Source organism: Pristiophorus japonicus, chromosome 15, assembly GCF_044704955.1.
Source record: "Pristiophorus japonicus isolate sPriJap1 chromosome 15, sPriJap1.hap1, whole genome shotgun sequence".
NCBI classification, from domain to species: Eukaryota; Metazoa; Chordata; class Chondrichthyes; family Pristiophoridae; genus Pristiophorus; species Pristiophorus japonicus.
The window spans coordinates 146,376,132-146,397,971 of NC_091991.1; the positions used below are offsets into that span (position 1 = coordinate 146,376,132).

General features: G+C 43.2%; 1 protein-coding gene across 2 annotated transcripts in view; it reads left to right on the forward strand.

Annotated features, from left to right (window-relative positions):
- Nucleotides 1–21,840, forward strand: part of ccdc78 (coiled-coil domain containing 78) — a 118,482-nt gene that overhangs the window by 87,328 nt on the left and 9,314 nt on the right. For both annotated transcript variants that reach the window (XM_070856765.1, XM_070856764.1), the window contains exons 12-18: nucleotides 3,604–3,777; nucleotides 15,089–15,139; nucleotides 16,224–16,312; nucleotides 17,763–17,841; nucleotides 18,934–19,059; nucleotides 19,189–19,400; nucleotides 20,438–20,612. In XM_070856765.1, coding sequence (XP_070712866.1) covers nucleotides 3,604–3,777; nucleotides 15,089–15,139; nucleotides 16,224–16,312; nucleotides 17,763–17,841; nucleotides 18,934–19,059; nucleotides 19,189–19,400; nucleotides 20,438–20,612 — 906 coding nt within the window. The remainder of the gene's footprint in view (nucleotides 1–3,603; nucleotides 3,778–15,088; nucleotides 15,140–16,223; nucleotides 16,313–17,762; nucleotides 17,842–18,933; nucleotides 19,060–19,188; nucleotides 19,401–20,437; nucleotides 20,613–21,840) is intronic.

Here is a 21,840-nt window from a genome sequence, read left to right on the forward strand (position 1 = left end):
TTTTGGGAGTCTAGTATCGGGCATGCGGACGATGTGGCCCATCCATCGGAGCTGATCGAGCGTGGTCAATGCTTCGATGCTGGGGATGTTGGCCTGATCGAGAACACTGACGTTGGTGTGCCAATCCTGCCAATGGATTTGCAGGATCATGTGGAGGCATTGTTGGTGGTATTTCTCCAGTGCTTTGATGTGTCTGCTATACATAGTCCATGTCTCTGAAGCAAATGGGAGGACGGGTATCACTACTGTTTGAGGTCCTGGTCTTCAAACACTCTCTTCCTCAGGTGACCGAAGGCTGCACTGGCACACTGAAGGCGGTGTTGGACTTCGTCATCGATGTCTGCCCTTGTTGACAGTAGGTTCCCGAGGTATGGAAAATGGTCCACGTTGTCCAAGGCCTCGTCATGGATCTTGATAATCGGGGGAGGGGTGGGCAGTACTGTGTGGCGGGGCAGATTGGTGGAGAATCTTTGTCTTATGGATGTTTAGTGTAAGGCCCATACTCTCGTACGCTTCGGTGAAGGTGTTGATGATGGTTTGGCGTTCGACTTCCGAACTCCGAACTCCGACCAAGTATTAGAGATGTTACAGTTGGAACTGTACTTCAAAGGCTTTCATTGACATTTAGAAATGTAATCCCTTGTATCTTAGCAGGCAGTAGTTTATTCACAAATTTTACAACAATTTGATGTCTTATTATATAAAATATCTAAACCCACAAAACACAGAGCATAAATATATAACAACAACTCTCATTTATATAGTGCCTTTAACGTAATAAAATGTCCCAAGGCACTTCACTGGAGTTTTATCAGACAAAATTTAACATTAAGCCACATAAGGAGATATTAGGACAGATGACTAAACGCTTGATCAAAGAGGTAGCTTTTAAGGAGTGTCTTAAAGGAGGAAAGAGAGGTAAAGAGGTGGAGAGGGAGTTCCAAAGTTTAGGGCCGAGGCAGCTGAAGGCACTGCCACCGATGGTGGAGTGAATAAAATCGGAGACGCGCAAGAGACAAGCATTGGAGGAGTGCAGAGATCTCGGAGAGTTATAGGGCTGGAGGAGGTTACAGAGATAGGGAAGGGCAAGGCCATGGAGGGATTTGAAAACAAGGAAGAGAATTTTTAAATTGAGGCTTTGCCGGACTGGGAGCCAATGTAGGTCAGCGAGCACCGGGGCAATGGGTGAACGGGACTTGGTGTGAGTTAGGACACGGGCAGCAGAGTTTTGGATGAGCTCAAGTTTATGGAGCATGGAAGATGGGAGGCTGGCCAGGGCAGTGTTGGAATCATCAAGTCTAGATGTAACAAAGGCATGGATGAGGGTTTCATCAGCAAATGAGCTGAGACAGGGGCTTATAACATCCTTCTTGTTACATGATGTAATATCAGTGTGAATACTTTGATCACAATGCTTATATCATTCTCCATTCTCACACTTGATGAAGATCACCGAACGCTTTCATCACAATGTTTATCAATTGCCATCCTTTTACATGATGTAGTATCACTGTAAGTCGTTTCATCACAGTGGCTATGGCAAAAGAGCTGGGGAGTTGAGAGTAATTGGATGTCTCTTTCAAAGAGCCAGCACAGGCACAATGGGCCGAATGGCCTCCTTCTGTGCTATAAGATTCTATTGGAATGCTTACATAATGCCACATCCAGTTAAATGATGTGTTGGAGTACTTGAATTACAATGGTTATATCAACAACAACAACTTGTATTTATATAGCACCTTTAACATAGTGAAATTTTCCAAGGCACTTCACATGAATGTTATCAGATAAAATTTGACACTGAGCCACAAAAGGAGATATTAGGGCAGACGTCCAAAAGCTTGATCAAAGAGGTAGGCTTTAAAGAGCATCTAAAAGGAGGAAAGAGAGGTAGTGAGGCAAAGAGTTTTAGGGAGTTGCAGAGCTTAAGTCCTAGGCAGCTGAAGGCACGGCCATCAATGGTGGAGCGATTAAAATCGGGGATGATCAAGGGGCCAGAATTAGAGGAGCGCAGGTATCTTGGAGAGTTGTGGGGCTGGAGGAGATTACAGAGATAGAGAAGGGCGAGGCCATGGAGGGATTTGAAAGCAGGGATGAGAATTTTAAAATCGAGGCCTTGCTTAAATGGTAGCCAATGTAGGTCAGCGAGCACAGGGGCGATGGGTGAACGGGCTTTGGTGCGAGTTAGGACATGGGCAACAGTGTTTTGGATCACCTCAAGTTTGTGTAGGTGGAAGATGCTAGCCCAGAGAGCATTGGAATAGTCAAGTCTAGACATAGCAAAGGTATGGATGAGCGTTTCAGCAGCAGATGAACTGATGTAGGGGCGGAGTCAGGTGATGTTCTGGAGGTGGAAATAGGCGGTCATGGCGTGGATAGGTGGTCGGAAGCTCATCTCGGGGTCAAATATGACACCAAGGTTGCGAACAGTCTGGTTCAGCCTCAGACAGTTGCCAGGGAGAGGAATGGAGTCGGTCGCTAGGGAACGGAGTTAGTGGTGAGGATCGAAGACAATCTCCATCCTGTTACAATGGAAGAATACATCATGCTGTTTGTTTAATATAAGTCAGTGATCTTTCTTTTTACCTTTAATAAGCTGAATAAAATAACAGTTGGTTGCCTCTTAAGACTGTTTCCTGGGGTTGATATAAAGTTAAGTGTTTCTCTCCATTCTATTGATTTATATTCATTGAATCTATCAATTAAAACTGGCAATACATTCCCAGCCAGCTGTTTACACAGATAAAAATCCTACACATGCCTAATGTTGCTTTCTGTTGATGTTCATGCTGGTCATTGTTGGGTGATTTCCTTGTTTGATAAGTGGCACTGTTAGGCCGCTGGCTCCGTTGATAACTGCCACTCTGGATAACGTGACTGGGCTGCACTTCCCGCGTTGTTTGTGTCGGGGATTGCGGAGTTTCACTGGAAGTGCCTTCGGAGATCACATGGCGGACTCGGTGGCCCTGAGGATGAAGTGAAGGGACTACTGCTTCTGGTATCAGCGACAGTGGAGCGACCAGACGTCTCACCTTAAGGTCCAGTCCTGATTGAGGACTGAGGGCCTGGCTTGGTCTGCAGCCTAAAGTTCATTTGAATCTTTGGAAACCTAAAGCAAACCCATTTAATCGAAATATAAAGGCATAAAAATATGGAACTGTCGAAACATCATTTAAATATTAAACATGAGGAAAAGAGGGCAATTAAAGTTTAAAAACTATTAATTAAATATTATACATGATGAAATGTCCAAAAATAGGGCAATTCAAGTTTAGAAACCATTAATTAAATATTATACATGATGAAATGTCCAAAAATAGGGCAACTAAATCTTAAAAAACATTTAAATATTAATGATGGGGAAATTCTAAAAATAGGGCAATTAAAGTTTAAAATCATTACTTAAACATTATTCACGAGGAAATGTCCAAAAATAGGGCAATTAAAGTTTAAAATCAATCTAAAACTTTTTCTTTAAAGTGCATATTAAGATTGAGCAAGCTTTGAATATATTAGAGACTATAAAATGTGACCTTTTCATTGCCATATGCTTTTGTGGATGGAGCTGATTATTAAAATATATATATATGCACTTTGCGATAGGTTGCAAAAAACGATGAGCTGAGCTTGGAGCTCTTGAATTTGGTCAATTCTAGGAATTCGCTGGTCAGAGAACAGGACGAGTATGTGAAATCCCGAGCCATTTATGATGAAGCTACAATTGAGTTAAACAGAGTCAAGGATCTTGTAGCCAGGCTCAGCAGCCAGAAGATGAAGGTAAACGCTTCACTGACTATACAATTACATTTCCTTCACTGGGGCTCTCATGTCCATGTACTCTCACACATTTAGAAATAAATTACTACTGGCTGCATTCATGCAACAACATAAGAGATGCTTCAAGTGGCTTCACAGTGACACTAAACTTAGTATGAATCCAAAGTTAGAGCCCATCTGACTGAAAAGAAAGATGCAAGGGTTCTTAGAAAGGGTTGCCTTTATCTCCAGTCCAGTGGTAAACTTGGTTTACAAATCCATCAGGGAGTACCTTGGCTCTTTTGGGCACTTTGTAAATCTACCTAAAGTTAATTTAGCATGCTGGAAATACACGGTAGGTCAGGGAGCATCTGTGAAGAGAGAAACAGAGTTACCATTTCAGGTCGATGACCTTTCATCAGAACCTTTGGTCACCTACCTGAAACATAACTCTGTTTCTCTCTCCACAGTAGCTGCCTGACCTGCTTAATGTTTCCAGCATTTTCTGCTTTTTTATTTCAGATTTCAAGCATCTGCAGTATTTTTTCCTTTTGTACTCGAGTTAGAAACATAGAAAGTAGGTGCAGGAGTAGGCCATTCAGCCCTTCGAGCCTGCACCACCATTCAATAAGATCATGGCTGATCATTCACCTCAGTACCCCTTTCCTGCTTTCTCTCCATACCCCTTGATCCCCTTAGCCGTAAGGGCCATATCTAACTCCCTCTTGAATATATCCAATGAACTGGCATCAACAACTCTCTGCGGCAGGGAATTCCACAGGTTAACAACTCTTTGAGTGAAGAAGTTTCTCCTCATCTCAGTCCTAAATGGCTTACCCCTTATACTTAGACTATGTCCCCTGGTTCTGGACTTCCCCAACATCGGGAACATTCTTCCTGTATCTAACCTGTCCAGTCCCGTCAGAATGTTATGTTTCTATGAGATCCCCTCTCATCCTTCTAAACTCCAGTGAATACAGGCCCAGTTGATCCAGTCTCTCCTCGTATGTCAGTCCTGCCATCAGTCTGGTAAACCAGTCTGGTGAACCTTCGATGCACTCCCTCAATAGCAAGAATGTCCTTCCTCAGATTAGGAGACCAAAACTGGACACAATATTCCAGGTGAGGCCCTGTACAACTGCAGTAAGACCTCCCTGCTCCTATACTCAAATCCCCTAGCTATGAAGACCAACATACCATTTGCCTTCTTCACCGCTTGCTGTACCTACATGCCAACTTTCAATGACTGATGTACCATGATACCCAGGTCTTGTTGCACCTCCCCTTTTCTAATGTGCCGCCATTCAGATAATATTCTGCCTTCGTGTTTTTGCCATCAAACCTCACATTTATCCACATTATACTGCATCTGCCATGCATTTGCCCACTCACCTAACCTCTCCAAGTTAACCTGCAGCCTCTTAACATCTCTCTCACAGCTCACACCGCCACCCAGCTTAGTGTCATCTGCAAACTTGGAGATATTACACTCAATTCCTTCATCTAAATCATTAATGTATATTGTAAATAGCTGGGGTTTCAGCACTGAGCCCTTTGGCATCCCACTAGTCACTGCCTGCCATTCAGAAAAGGATCCGTTTATTCTGACTCTCTGCTTCCTGTCTACCAACCAGTTCTCTATCCATGTCAGTACATTATCCCCCAATACCACGTGCTTTAATTTTGCACATCAATCTCTTGTGCGGGACCTTGTCAAAAGCCTTTTAAAAGTCCAAATACACCATATCCACTGGTTCTCCCCTGTCCACTCTACTAGTTACATCCTCAAAAAATTCCAGGAGATTTGTCAAGCATGATTTCCCTTTCATAAATCCATGCTGACTTGGACCGATCCTGGTCACTACTTTCCAAATGCGCTGCTATTTCATCCTTAATAATTGATTCCAACATTTTCTCCACCACTGATGTCAGGCTAACCGGTCCATAATTACCCGTTTTCTCTCTCCCTCCTTTTTTAAAAAGTGGTGTTACATTAGCTACCCATATCAGTCCATAAGAACTGATCCAGAGTCGATAGACTGTTGGAAAATGATCACCAATGCATCCACTATTTCTAGGGCCACTTCCTTAAGTACTCTGGGATGCAGACTATCAGGCACCGAGGATTTATTGGCCTTCAATCCCATCAATTTCCCGAACACAATTTCCCGCCTAATAAGGATTTCCTTCAGTTCTTCCTTCTTACTAGACTCTCGGTCTCCTAGTATTTCCGGAAGTGAAGATAGAAGCAAAGTATTTGTTCAGCTGGTCTGCCATTTCTTTGTTCCCCATTATAAATTCACCTGAATCTGACTGCAAGGGACTTACATTTGTCTTCACTAATCTTTTTCTCTTCACATATCTATAGAAGCTTTTGTCAGTTTTTATGTTGCCAGCAAGCTTCCTCTCATACTCTATTTCCCCCCTCCTTATTAAACCCTTTGTCCTCCTCTGCTGAATTCTAAATTTCTCCCAGTCCGCAGGTTTGCTGCTTTTTCTGGCCAATTTATATGCCTCTTCCTTAACACTGTCCTTAATTTCCCTTGTTAGCCACGGTTGAGCCACCTTCCCCGTTTTATTTTTACCCCAGACAGGGATGTACAATTGTTGAAGTTCATCCATGTGATCTTTAAATGTTTGCCATTGCCTATCTGCCATCAACCCTTTAAGTATCATTCGCCAGTCTATTCTAGCCAATTCACGTCTCATACCATCGAAGTTACCTTTCCTTTTCAGGACTCTAGTCTCTGAATTAACTATGTCACTCTCCATCTTAATAAAGAATTCTACCATATTATGGTCACTCTTCCCCAAGGGGCCTCACACAACAAGATTGCTAATTAGTCCTTTCTCATTACACATCATCCAGTCTAGGATGGCTAGCCCTCTAGTTGGTTCCTCAATATATTGGTCTAGAAAACCATCCCTAATACACTCCAGAAAATCCTCCTCCACCGTATTGCTACCAGTTTGGTTAGCCCAATCTATATGTAGATTAAAGTCACCCATGATAACTGCTGTACCTTTATGGCACGCATCCTTAATTTCTTGTTGAATTTAAATATTTGGACAATGTAAATTGCCTGCACACTCCAAACCTTCAAGACTTGGGTATCAGCCGTGACTCAGTGGTAGTGCACTTGCCTCTGATTTTTTTTTTAAATTAAATTTTACCTGCTGGGGAGTATCTTTGCATGTTCAAAGCTCTCTCCTAGACAGGAGGTCCAACTAAATTGTCCAAACAGGATACTGCCCGACTAGTAACTGCAGTATAAATGCAGCATCAGCCAAGGACTGTTTAATCTGTTATATACTATAGGTCAAGAAATGCATAAAAGTTGGCTCCAATCTGAGTTATGTGAAATAACAGGACTGAATGGGATAAAATTGGGGACTGGTTGCAATTTGGATCTGTCAGGTCATGGCCTGGAATATGCTGGTTGTATGTGTGTGTATTTAGTTGCAATGCTGAACAGTAATACATAAAAAAGAAATTAGGTCTATTGAAATATATCTTTTATTTATCTATAGTAAACTTCTTACATAAAGTGAGCTTTACACTTTAAGTGCTAGAAATTCGGTTCTCAGCGATAATTGTATTGTTTCGCCCAAATTATCGTTATGGCAACGCTATCGCTATGAGACCGTAAATTCGAGCTTCAATTTGCGCAGCGGTAAAAATTGGCGTTGCACAAGGATTTGTGGCACAAACTGCGAATTTTCTGCAACTTTTCTCTGAGGCCGATACCACTGCGAGTTGGGTCTTGGGAGGGCGGAAAACACAAAAAAATAAATTGCAAAAAACAAAAAATAAAAAAATCACAAAACATTCACCAGACACTCAACCAGAGAATCGCTGCAAAAGAATTTAAAAAGAGAAACTTTAACTTACCTTTTTTTGCAGACCTTCAAATTACTGCTGATCCAAGGGCTGCAACGCAACTTTGTCCTTGGCGTGTTTTTCGTCCTAAATATGGGTGCGCTCAGAGCCAAATTTTTTGGCGAAAGCGATATTTCGAGTCTTGCACGGTGGCGCTCCTCTCTCCAGCGGTATTTGAAAAGCGCCACTGCAAGAATTCTCCGAATTTCCTGCCGCACCGTTTTTCGCTAAAAATGGCAAAATATCGCCAAAAAAATGGGCGCAAGGTTGCCGAACTTTTAGCCCGAAGTGTGTTAGTAACACCAAAAATATGTCATACATTTCTGATTGGGTAAATCATCATGTGATGAGCTCAAGGAAGTAGAATGGGAGCAGAAGCAAAAGATAGAAAGAAGAAAAGTAAAAGTGGAGGTCAGAGAAACCCAAGGCAAAAAGCAAAAAGGGCTACATTACACCAAAATTCTAAAAGGGCAAAGTGTGTTAGAAAGACAAGCCTGAAGGCTCTATGCCTCAATGTGAGGAGTATTTGGAATAAGGTGGACGAATTAACTGCGCAGATAGCAGTTAACGGGTATGATGTAATTGGCATCACGGAGACATGGCTCCAGGGTGACCAAGTCTGGGAACTCAACATCCAGGGGTATTCAACATTTAGGAAGGATAGACAGAAAGGAAAAGGAGGCGGAGTGGCATTGCTGGTTAAAGAGGAAATTAATGCAATAGTAAGAAAGGACATTAGCTTGGATGATGTGGAATCGGTATGGGTGGAACTACGGAATACCAGGGGGCAGAAAACGCTAGTGGGAGTTGTGTACAGACCACCAAACAGTAGTAGTAAGGTTGGGGACAGCATCAAACAAGAAATTAGGGATGCATGCAATAAAGGTACAGCAGTTATCATGGGTGACTTTAATCTATATATTGATTGGGCTAACCAATGCGATGGAGGAGGATTTCCTGGAGTGTATTAGGGATGGTTTTCTAGACCAATATGTTGAGGAACCAACTAGAGAGCAGGCCATCCTAGACTGGGTGATGTGTAATGAGAAGGACTAATTAGCAATCTTGTTGTGCGAAGCCCCTTGGAGAAGAGTGACCATAACATGGTAGAATTCTTTATTAAGATGGAGAGTGACACAGTTAATTCAGAAACTAGGGTCCTGAGCTTAAGGAAAGGTATCTTTGATGGTTTGAGGCGTGAATTGGCTAGAATAGACTGGCAAATGATACTTAAATGGTTGACGGTGGATAGGCAATGGCAGACATTTAAAGATCACATGGATGAACTTCAGCAATTGTACATCCCTGCCTGGAGTAAAAATAAAACGGGGAAGGTGGCTCAACCGTGGCTAACAAGGGAAATTAAGGATAGTGTTAAATCCAAGGAAGAGGCATATAAATTGGCCAGAAAAAGCAATAAACCTGAGGACTGGGAGAAATTTAGAATTCAGCAGAGGAGGACAAAGGGTTTAGTTAAGAGGTGGAAAATAGAGTACAAGAAGAAGCTTGCCGGGAACATAAAAACTGACTGCAAAAGCTTCTATAGATATGTGAAGAGAAAAAGATTAGTGAAGACAAACGTAGGTCCCTTGCAGTCGGATTCAGGTGAATTTATAATGGGGAACAAAGAAATGGCAGACAAATTGGACAAATACTTTGGTTCTGCCTTCACAAAGGAAGACACAAATAACCTTCTGGAAGTACTAGGGGACTGAGGGTCTAGTGAGAAGGAGGAACTGAAGGAAATCCTTATTAGGTGGGAAATTGTGTTGGGGAAATTGATGGGATTGAAGGCCGATAAATCCCCGGGGCCTGAGAGTCTGCATCCCAGAGTACTTAAGGAAGTGGCCCTAGAACTAGTGTATGCATAGGTGATCATTTTCCAACAGTCTATTGACTCTGGATCAGTTCTTATGGACTGGAGGGTAGCTAATGTAACACACTTTTTAAAAAGGAAGGGAGAGAGAAAGCGGGTAATTATAGACTGGTTAGCCTGACATCAGTAGTGGGGAAAATGTTGGAATCAATTATTAAAGATGAAATAGCAGCGCATTTGGAAAGCAGTGACAGGATTGGTCCAAGTCAGCATGGATTTATGAAGGGGAAATCATGTTTGGCAAATCTTCTGGAATTTTTTGAGGATGTAGCTAGGAGAGTGGACAAGGGAGAACCAGTGGATGTGGTGTATTTGGACTTTCAAAAGGGTTTTGACAAGGTCCCACACAAGAGATTGGTGTGCAAAATCAAAGCACATGGTATTGGGGGTAATATACTGACGTGGATAGAGAACTGGTTGGCAGACAGGAAGCAGAGAGTCGAGATAAACGAGTCCTTTTCAGAATGGCAGGCAGTGACTACTGGAGTGCCACAAGGCTCAGTGCTGGGACCCCAGCTCTTTACAATATACATCAATGATTTGGATGAAGGAATTGAGTGTAATATCTCCAAGTTTGCAGATGACACTAAACTGGGTGGCGGTGTGAACTGTGAGGGGGATGCTAGCAGGCTGCAGCGTGACTTGGACAGATTAGGTAAATGGGCAAATGCATGGCAGATGCAGTATAATGTGGATAAATGTGAGATTATCCAATTTGGGGGCAAAAACACGAAGACAGAATATTATCTGAATGGCAGCAGATTAGGAAAAGGGGAGGTGCAACGAGACCTGGATGTCATGATTCATCAGTCATTGAAAGTTGGCATACAGGTACAGAAGGCAGTGAAGAAGGCAAATGGTATGTTGGCCTTCATAGCTAGGGGATTTGAGTATAGGAGCAGGGAGGTCTTACTCCAGTTGTACAGGGCCTTGGTGAGGCCTCACCTGGAATATTGTGTTCAGTTTTGGTTTCCTAATCTGAGGAAGGACGTTCTTGCTATTGAGGGAGTGCAGCGAAGGTTCACCAGACTGATTCCCGGGATGGCAGGACTAACATATGAGGAGAGATTGGATCAACTGGGACTTTATACATTGGAGTTTAGAAGGATGAGAGGGGATCTCATAGAAACATATAAGATTCTGACGGGACGGGACAGGTTAGATGCGGGTAGAATGTTCCCGATGTTGGGGAAGTCCAGAACCAGGGGACACAGTCTTAGTATAAGGGGTAGGCCACTTAGGACTGAGATGAGGAGAAACTTCTTCACTCAGACAGTTGTTAACCTGTGGAATTCCCTGCCGCAGAGAGTTGTTGATGCCAGTTCATTGGATATATTCAAGAGGGAGTTAGATATGGCCCTTACAGCTAAGGGGATCAAGGGGTATGGAAAGAAAGCAGGAAAGGGATACTGAGGGAATGATCAGCCATGGTCTTATTGAATGGTGGTGCAGGCTCAAAGGGCCAAATGGCCTACTCCTGCACCTATTCTCTATGTTTCTATGTTTCTAAACATAGAAACATAGAAACATAGAAAATAGGTGCAGGAGCAGGCCATTCAGCCCTTCTAGCCTGCACCGCCATTCAATGAGTTCATGGCTGAACATGAAACTTCAGTACCCCCTTCCTGCTTTCTCGCCATAACCCTTGATCCCCCGAGTAGTAAGGACTTCATCTAACTCCCTTTTGAATATATTTAGTGAATTGGCCTCAACTACTTTCTGTGGTAGAGAATTCCACAGGTTCACCACTCTCTGGGTGAAGAAGTTTCTCCTCATCTCGGATCTAAATGGCTTACCCCTTATCCTCAGACTGTGACCCCTGGTTCTGGACTTCCCCAACATTGGGAACATTCTTTCTGCATCTAACCTGTCTAAACCCGTCAGAATTTTAAACGTTTCTATGAGGTCCCCTCTCATTCTTCTGAACTCCAGTGAATACAAGCCCAGTTGATCCAATCTTTCTTGATAGGTCAGTCCCGCCATCCCGGGAATCAGTCTGGTGAACCTTCGCTGCACTCCCTCAATAGCAAGAATGTCCTTCCTCAAGTTAGGAGACCAAAACTGTACACAATACTCCAGGTGTGGCCTCACCAAGGCCCTGTACAACTGTAGCAACACCTCCCTGCCCCTGTATTCAAATCCCCTCGCTATGAAGGCCAACATGCCATTTGCTTTCTTAACCGCCTGCTGTACCTGCATGCTAACCTTCAATGACTGATGTACCATGACACCCAGGTCTCGTTGCACCTTCCCTTTTCCTAATCTGTCACCATTCAGATAATAGTCTGTCTCTCTGTTTTTACCACCAAAGTGGATAACCTCACATTTATCCACATTATACTTCATCTGCCATGCATTTTCCCACTCACCTAACCTATCCAAGTCACTCTGCAGCCTAATAGCATCCTCCTCGCAGCTCACACTGCCACCCAACTTAGTATCATCCGCAAATTTGGAGATACTGCATTTAATCCCCTCGTCTAAATCATTAATGTACAATGTAAACAGCTGGGGCCCCAGCACAGAACCTTGCGGCACTCCACTAGTCACTGCCTGCCATTCTGAAAAGTACCCGTTTACTCCTACTCTTTGCTTCCTGTCTGACAACCAGTTCTCAATCCACGTCAGCACACTACCCCCAATCCCATGTGCTTTAACTTTGCACATTAATCTCTTGTGTGGGACCTTGTCGAAAGCCTTCTGAAAGTCCAAATATACCACATCAACTGGTTCTCCTTTGTCCACTTTACTGGAAACATCCTCAAAAAATTCCAGAAGATTTGTCAAGCATGATTTCCCTTTCACAAATCCATGCTGACTTGGACCTATCATGTCACCATTTTCCAGATGCACTGCTATGACATCCTTAATAATTGATTCCATCATTTTACCCACTACTGAGGTCAGGCTGACCGGTCTATAATTCCCTGTTTTCTCTCTCCCTCCTTTTTTAAAAAGTGGGGTTACATTGGCTACCCTCCACTCCATAGGAACTGATCCAGAGTCAATGGAATGTTGGAAAATGACTGTCAATGCATCCGCTATTTCCAAGGCCACCTCCTTAAGTACTCTAGGATGCAGTCCATCAGGCCCTGGGGATTTATCGGCCTTCAATCCCATCAATTTCCCCAACACAATTTCCCGACTAATAAAGATTTCCCTCAGTTCCCCCTCCTTACTAGACCCTCTGACCCCTTTTATATCCGGAAGGTTGTTTGTATCCTCCTTAGTGAATACCAAACCAAAGTACTTGTTCAATTGGTCTGCCATTTCTTTGTTCCCCGTTATGACTTCCCCTGATTCTGACTGCAGGGGACCTACGTTTGTCTTCACCAACCTTTTTCTCTTTACATACCTATAGAAACTTTTGCAATCCGCCTTAATGTTCCCTGCAAGCTTCTTCTCGTACTCCATTTTCCCTGTCCTAATCAAACCCTTTGTCCTCCTCTGCTGAGTTCTAACATGTCGGGAAAGCTTCTATTAGCCATTTTCTTTTCATCCACTCTCTTGTATATCACTGTCAATAACAACACACACAATTCAAGAATTAAAAAAGCCAAGTACAAAACTTAGCAATACAGTTACCCATTACATCTTACTGCACATTCACCAACTATTGGTTCCACAGGTGACCCCTTTCTCAGCAGCTTTGGCTCGCTTTCTGCTCTATTCCCTGAGCTATTTTTCTCTTTGCCCTTCTCTTACCTCTGCATCCTCAGTGTTGCTCATATGATCTCCCGCAAGCACTGTTCTTTCCCTTCCTACTTTTGTAGCCTCGAACACCCATGCAACCTTTGACCCCCTCGGCATATCTGAGGCCTGACTGTCACAAACCAATGTTGTCAGTAACCGAGGTATTCCACTGACTCCCCTCCACATGAGCAGCATCATGGGAGATCAGATAGTATTAGTAAAAAGAACTGAGTTGGTCAGTCTGTTGTTAAAAGTCAATTGTTGTAGCTCTTTTTTCTGGACTCTGATTGGTACATTAGCTGAAGGCATTGGTGAAACTCCATTATCTGCAATCTGATTGTTCCGAGATAACACATTACCATCATCCTTCACATTGATTGGTCTGGCCTCCATCACAACCTGCACCTCCAGCCATCCCAGACTCCGCTTCTGGTCTCAGGCTCCACTGCTCATGTCTTGGGCTGCTCCCAACCATGTTCTCTGGCTGTGAGCTGCTCTCCCGGTGACGACCTGCAGTATGGATGCTTTATCGTTTTATTCCCCAACTGTAAACACTCTTAATACATTGCAATTGGTGTTAAACTAATTGTCCAGGTTTTTTTTGCAAGTATGAAAGCTAAAGTTGCAAAGTATTACAAAGTGTTTATAGCACAGAAACAGGCCATTTAGCCCGACAGGTCCACGCTGGTGTTTATGCTCCACACGAGCCTTCTCACACCCTTCTTCATCTAACCCCATCAACATATCCTTCTAATCCTTTCTCCCTCTAACTTCCCCTTAAATGCATCTATGCTATTCGCCTCAACTACACCTTGTGGTAGTCTTTCATGATCATAAAGACCTCGATCAGGTCATCCCACACAAAAGGTTAGTATGCAGGTATAGCAAGTGATCAGGAAAGCCAATGGAATCTTGGCCTTTATTGCAAAGGGGATGGAGTATAAAAGCAGGGAAGTCTTGCTACCGTTATACAGGGTATTGGTGAGGCCACACCTGGAATACTGCGTATAGTTTCGGTTCCAAATTTACGAAAATATACTTGCTTTGGAGGCAGTTCAGAGAAGATTCACTCGGTTGATTCCGGAGATGAGGGGGTTGGCTTATGAGGAAAGTTGAGTAGGTTGGGCCTCTACTCATTGGAATTCAGAAGAATGAGAGGTGATCTTATCGCAATGTATAAGATTATGAGGGGACTGGACAAGGTGGATGAGGATGTTTCCACTCAGATGAGGAGGAATTTCTTCTCTGAGATTGTTGTAAATCTGTGGAATTCGCTGCCTCAGAGAGCTATGGAAGCTGGGTCATTGAATAAATTTAAGACAGAAATAGACAGTTTCTTAACCGATAAGGGAATAAGGGGTTATGGAGAGCAGGCGGAGAATTGGACTTGAGTCCATGATCAGATCAGCCAATATCGTATTAAATGGCGGAGCAGGCTCGAGGGGCCGTATGGTCTACTCCTGCTCTTATTTCTTATGTTCTTATTGTTCCCTTTACCAGAGAAATGAGCCCCAGCCTGTTCAATCTTTCTTATAGGTATAACCTCTCAGTTCTGGTACCATTCTAGTAATTTCTTTGCATCTTCTACAGTGCCCCTATGTTCTTTTTATAATATGGAGGTCAGAACTGTTCACAGTTGTGATGTTGATCAATTATTGTCAGCAAATGGTAACTTTACAGTGTTAGGCAGCATTGCAAAAATTACACGTTGCTGGGGTTCCCTGATCCAAGAGAGAGAGAGATTCTGTCAGATCCCACTGACGCATTTGGAAGTTTGTGCAATTGTGATTAAGCACTATTCTACAAAGCCAATCAGTTGGCTTTTAAGTAATAAGTTTGCAGTAACATTAATCAGTTTGCCTTTGTGTTTATGGTACATCAAGCCTGAAGAGGTGTTCGCTTCTGAATACGAGCGAGGCACACTTGAGAGAAATGTAAGTGTTAAACAAAAAAAGTGTTGGTGTGGACTTTCTCTGAATTCTTATTTGTCTGTTTCGCATGAAATTCTGTGTTAGAATGTGGCAAATACACTTTAGGATTGAATTGTTTCATACAACTCCTACATGACTCCAATATAAATACATGGTGGTAGACTAGTTTCAAAATATCAGATTCCATCGGAAGTCAAGTCAATTCAAATAAGAATGAACCATTTGGATGATGATTATAGAGTTTAACTCATTCATATTGGCCCTGGAACAACCAATCCTTGAAATTCTTAGAAACTCTTAACATTCGAAATATTACGTAATGGAGAAAGGATACAGAAGAATTCTGTATCAGGAAAGATCTCAACTTTCTATAGGACATGCAGACATCAAGGCTAACAGACAGAGTACCATGCAGACCATGGGCTCCATCTTGGGCTGATGGGAAGCTAGCACTGCCTCACTTGCCCATCTCAAGTCACACAAATTATGGAACAATACTGCTTGTGGTCATGGAAAAGTCTGTGATTTGCCCTCTTCAGCAGCGACAAATAGTCAGAAAGGGGAGATGAATTGCAAGAGAAAAAATATATCCAGAAATACTTTAGTCATTACCCACAGGTCTCAGTTGAGCTACCTAGAAGTAGAGAAAGGGAAATTTGGAAGTCAGTTTGTAATGATCTTGTTCATCTTCAGTTGGTCATGGAATACACTCAGAGTGTCTTGTAAGATCAGCCTGTGAGGAGAGGACTGGTGTTTGACATGGAGTGGGGTAGGGGGAGAGGTGAAGGTAAGCATTTGGAGAAAGTAACTGACAGAGATATCACATTTCAATATATTTTTGTGGTGCCTTGTAAATTACCTTTTGGAAACCTATTGAACAACATTGCTCTCCTTTTTTTGACTGCTATATTCTCAATATTTAAAACTGCTTAAGACTACGATGCCAGGTTTTTGCTGGGACTGTTATATGAATTATACACAAACAAAGGGTATTTTGCTTATCATTTTTATAAACTGAAAAATGCCTTTTGAGGTTTTGGTATGGAAATTGGGGCCCCACCAATGAAGATGAATGCTTTTGTCTTAGTTGTTAGGTAACCAGGATCAGATCAAAGAACAAATAGAAATAATGAAGCAAAACCATGAAAGACAGCAAAATGCAATGGAAGAACGAATGTAAGTTTAAAAAAAATTCATTCATGCGATGTGGGCATTGCTGCCCATCTTTAATTATCCTTGAGAAGGTTGTGGTAAGCCGTTATCTTGAACCACTGCAGTCCATGTACTGAAGGTACCCCCACAGTGCTGTTAAGGAGGGAGTTCCAGGATTTTGACCCAGCGACGATGAAGGAACAGCGATATATTTCCAAGACAGGATGGTGTGTGACTTGAAGGGGAACTTGGAGGTGATGGTGTTCCCATGCGCCTGCTGCCTTTGTCCTTCTAGGTGGTAGAGGTTGCAGGTTTGGGAGGTGCTGTCGAAGAAGCGGGCTGCTTTGTCCTGGATGGTGTCGAGCTTCTTGAGTGTTGTTGGAGCTGCACTCATCCAGACAAGTGGAGAATATTCCATCACACTCCTGACTTGTGCCTTGTAGATGGTGGAAAGGCTTTGGGGAGTCAGGAGGTGAGACACTCGCTGCAGAAAGCCCAGCCTCTGACCTGCTTTTGTAACTACAGTATATTTATGTGGCTGGTCCAGTTTCTGGTCAATGGTGACCCCCCAGGATGTTGATGATGGGGGATTTGATGATAGTACTGCTGTTGAATGTCAAAAGGAGGTGGGTAGACTCTCGCTTGTTGGAGATGGTTATTGCCTGGCACTTGTATGGTGTAAATGTTACTCGCCACTTATCAGCCCAAGCCTCAATGTTGACCAGGTCTTGCTGCATGTGGGCACGGATTGCTTCATTATCTGAGAAGTGTGTACTATGATGGCCTCAAGTTCAAACCAGCAAGGATTCCTCTTTTATATCCATTTTTGATTTGATGAGATCAGTCTATTTGCATTCCAACTAATGATATTGTTTGTTAGTTTGGCATTATTTACAGCATGTATCTGATTTTCCCAAACTCCTAACAACTTCTGTATCCAACAATTTATAAGACAACTGATGAGCATTTTATTATATGACAAAAGTTTTGTACCACGTGTTTGATCCAGACATCCGCAAGATGTGCGGAGATCATTTAAGAGCAAAGGGAATCCTGGCTGATTTCTCTTTCCACCTCCCTAACCCAAGAGGCCACTACTTAACACCTCTACTGGTACCTTGACTGAGGTCAGCTAACTAAGCACAGATCAAGGATTGAGCCTCTGACCTTTCTAATCTATATGGCTCAGCTGCGCATTTATAGACTGAACTATTGCGGGGCGGGGGTGGAGGGTGTTAATATAGCTTGTACCGTTAATACGTTCTTGTAACTGCGATGGCATTATCCTTCTATAATGTGGGCCCTTTATTAACTCAGGGTATAGTTGCCCTTAAGTTCAGTATTACTCTACTCAAATACAGAGACATTAAACGGAGGATTTTGTTAGTTCCCTGCTTTCTAACTAGTTGAAAATTATATCTCCACGAATTAACTGCAAGTTAATTTTAAATGCTGACTATAACCTCTGCTTTAGAGTAAAGATGGGCAAAGAACTTCAAGAGGCCAAAAGAGCTATTCGAAACACGCAGCACAAACTCGCCGAGCAAACAGTGGTAAGAAGTGTAGTTGAAGAGACTGTAGTTAAATGTGACTTTCCTGGGCAGTTATGGGTGGAGAAGGGAGGGACAATCACCTGCCCAATTACCTTTTTGGAAATGTCTGTCCATTTTTGAGTGCTGAATTAAGTACTCTCAGACTCAGGTGTACATAGAAGACCAATAGAATTCCGATCTAGTGTGCATTCTAATCTTACTGCCTTGTCGCCAGGTTGCTACCAATCACGTTGACTTTCTGCTTCTCTTCGTTTATATTGTGTTTATATTTATATCTGTGACAGAAAACTACCTAGCCCATGGGCATCTCCATGAGTGACGTGAATGTCATTCCAAAGGATTGTACTGTGCAGTATTTGTGGAGAAGATGTTTCCACTTGTGACGAGTCCAAACCTTGGAACTATTAAATATAAAATAGTCACTAATAAATCCAGTAAGGAATTCAGGAGAAACTTCTTTACTCAGAGTGGTGAGAACATGGAACTCGCTACCACATGGAGTGGTTGAGGCGAATAGCATAAATGCATTTAAGGGGAAGTTAGATTAGTACACAAGGGAGAAAAGAATAGCAGGGTTAGTTGATAGGGTGGGATGAAGTAAGGTGGGAGGAGGCTCGTGTGGAGCATAAACACCAACATAGTCCTGTTGGGCCGAATGGCCTGTATCTGTGCTGTAAAATTCTGTTATTCTATTCCCTCCTACTCACAAACAGCCTAGCTATTGCTGGTGAAAGTCACTCTCAAATGAAGTCCCACTCCAAATGTCAGTTGAGACTGGCTTCTGAATTCTAGCCTGCTATTCAGAAGGTTATTGCTTTAATATTATAGCAAGGTAGGACATCCTTGTTGTGTCTATTAATTCATAAGAAACTGCCTCCTTATTCTATGCTTCCACACATATATATAAAATGTTAAATCATTCCAGTGGAATCTCTGCCCATCCAACTGAGAAAATAACTCAAATAGTTCTTGGTCATTTTTAAGCAGTAAAGCAAACTTTCACCGTTATGCTTGGTGTTTTCTTTGTATTAAATAATTTCTTTAAAATCTAGAACATTTACTAATCTGTTTCCTTTTTGCAATCCCCACTAGGCATTGCTAGGTTCGCAGAGTCAACTAAAGGAGATTGAAACTGAGAACTCTCAGTTGCAGCTCCATCTGAAAGAACTGAATGAAGAATATCGCATGCGACTTATCCGCTACATTGAGGATGTCACTGTAAGTAAATAGTCACTAACTAAATGCAAATCTAGAATGCTGTAAATGCAATGTGCAAGCTTGCCTGTATGCAAGACTCTGCAAAAATAGTTGAAAGATATGCTAATGGTTCTCAATGTTCTGTGAAAGGACTATGTGGATAACGTAGTGAAACCTGGCGCTGACAACACTAGGCCCTCAGCTGACCAGCCTTGCCTGAAGAGATTTGTGGACAGCATGCTCAAGGACATTCGATCTGCATACAGATCACGGGAAGAACAGTTGGCGACGGCAGCCAGAAACTACAAGAAAAGGATGCAGAACGTATACAAGAAGCATGAACATCTTTTGATCGCATACAGGTTAAAAAATAATTGGAGATTTCTAGTCATGGTAATACAGTATTTCAACTGGAGTCTCGGCTAAGGTTTGAGAACGAGAGAAAATTTGTAGAGCGAATTCGCCCAGACCAGTTGTTCAAGTTGTTAATTTTGGGGGCATACAGTACTGTTGGTAATTCCGATGCGTGATGTCGTCCTGCTAGTCCCCCCTCCTACCGCTACACCAGGTTGAAATGATAGTGGACACACGAACTGCCAATCACCAATATCTAGTGGTCATCCATCCTGTGAGAGACCAGATTGTCAGCAGGCTATTCAGCTGTGGCCAATCCTGTTCTTGCCCTCATTCATTGTGCACTTGCCAGCAGTTTATTTTACTACAAAATAATTGATTGATCAATTGAGAGAAGTTGGATGAGTCACATCCCTTTGTCATCACCCTACCCCTCATCATAAATGCGATTATTTTCCAACTGCATTCAACAAATAAATCAGGTGTGGCAAGTTTACCATTGCGGGTCTGAGTAAGTATGAGATATTAATAGCGGGAAACATGATCACTTTCCTACTTTCTGTAACCCTGACTCCAGATAGTGGAGTTTGCTTTTCTAATATTCAAAGTGGTGCCCTCACAGAAACTCTGCATCTCAGACTGCTGGTTGAGTACGGTGACCCTGTGAAGATGTTGTTAGGAGATGATTGAACTGTGACTGTTGATAATGCGACCCCAGCAAGGGTGCATATAAATAGTGAGGCCAGAAATGTTAGATAGCCAATGAGCTGGTAAGGAAATCTTTCAATGTTGCTGTAGGGAGTGTGGGGGTCTTTGGGATTTTGGTTCATGGTTTTCAAATCATATGGACCTTTTAAATTTGCCCTTTGATTTTCTCTCAATTCCTTTCCTGAAAATGGTAAACCATGTTGGGGTAATGGCCATACATGTGAATTGAGGGGAGGGCGGAAGTGGAAGAAATCACATTCCATGATGCTGGAGCAAGAGTAGATGCATCTGTGGAGTAACATATCTACGATTGTGTGCATATTTTTGTTTGGTACAGAATACAGCGGGAACAGATTTTATCCTTGGGCAACAAAGATGTGGACCCTGGTCCTTCAGAAATAACCTTGGCAATCACCGACAGTGAACTGCTATCCAGCCAGAGCCAGGAGCTCAACCGACTACGTGAGGACAAAGCCCATCTGGAGGCAAAACTCCAAGACCTTCAGGAGAAGGTGAGAGCCATGGAGAGTAAGGGGGCGGGGGGTGGAGGGAGGAATCTTCAATTTATACCAAGAGCTGTTTTCGCCACTCGGCTAAATAATGGGCAATAAACTACAGGAATACTGCACGTTCAAATGTAACTATTCAGGTGATATTGGTTACTCAGGTTTTATTAATCGCTTTATGCAGTGAACCAGCTGTAAATCAGGCCTAGATTAGGCAGCACCAGTTGTTTGAAATAATCAGACTCAAAATGGTTACTGAGTGATATGTCAGTGTCATAAAAAGTGATTGCAAAAGCAGTGCTGTGTCATCCAGCAACCATTCTCAATGGAATGTGTAGTGTATGTAGGCACCTTTTGTAATGACTCCACAAGGCAGGGTATGATACTTAAACTGTGTAGACCTGTAGTGCTTTATTTGTTGTTCCTGAGTGAGGACAACAAGCTGTGTGCTCCTTTTTATACTGGGTTACCTTAGGTCTCCAGCAGCAGCACCCTCTGGTGTACAGGCAAGGTGTGTACAGTGTAAGGGTACATTCAGTGTTGCATAACAGTGTTACAGACATCACACCGTAAACAGGCATGCATACACAACAATACTTCCCCCCTAAGTATTTTTCATATCCTTATTGTCATGCCCAGGGGAGGTGATCAGTGGTGGGCTATGGGAGGTTGTGGTGAGGGTTGTGTGGTTGCCAGGTGTGACCCCTGTGCTTGAGGCTGGCCTCGTACGTTTCCCCTCCCTCACACACAGACCATGTGGGTGTCACTGTTGTGGGATCCCTCGGGGGGTAGCCACGGCAGCAGTGGGTGGTGTGTATACACTGTGATGTGGGTAGTTGTGGGCAGGGCCACAAGACTGGGTTGGGCTCCTTGTCCACTGTTGTTGTGGGGTGGTGGGCAGGGCCACAAGACTGGGTGGGCTCCTTGTCCATCAACTGGGATGAGGGTCAGGTCATCCCAGGGTTTGTCAAGGAAGCCGAAGGGTATTGGCCTCATGCTCCTGGTGTTGGCCCTGGTGGCCAGGGGTTGTAGGGCTGATCTGGTGCAGGTTGCCATTGGTGGTGGCTGGGCTGCCCATTGACCACTGTCCCTGTAATGGGTCTGCTCCCACTGGCTGTGTGTGTCCTGCAAGGGGCATCACATTCGTTCCGAAGGTCCAGGCTACATGGTCAGGTAGCCTGCTGGACCTGGGGGTCTCCCACAGGGGGATTCCATTCGCATCAGCATGGTCCCT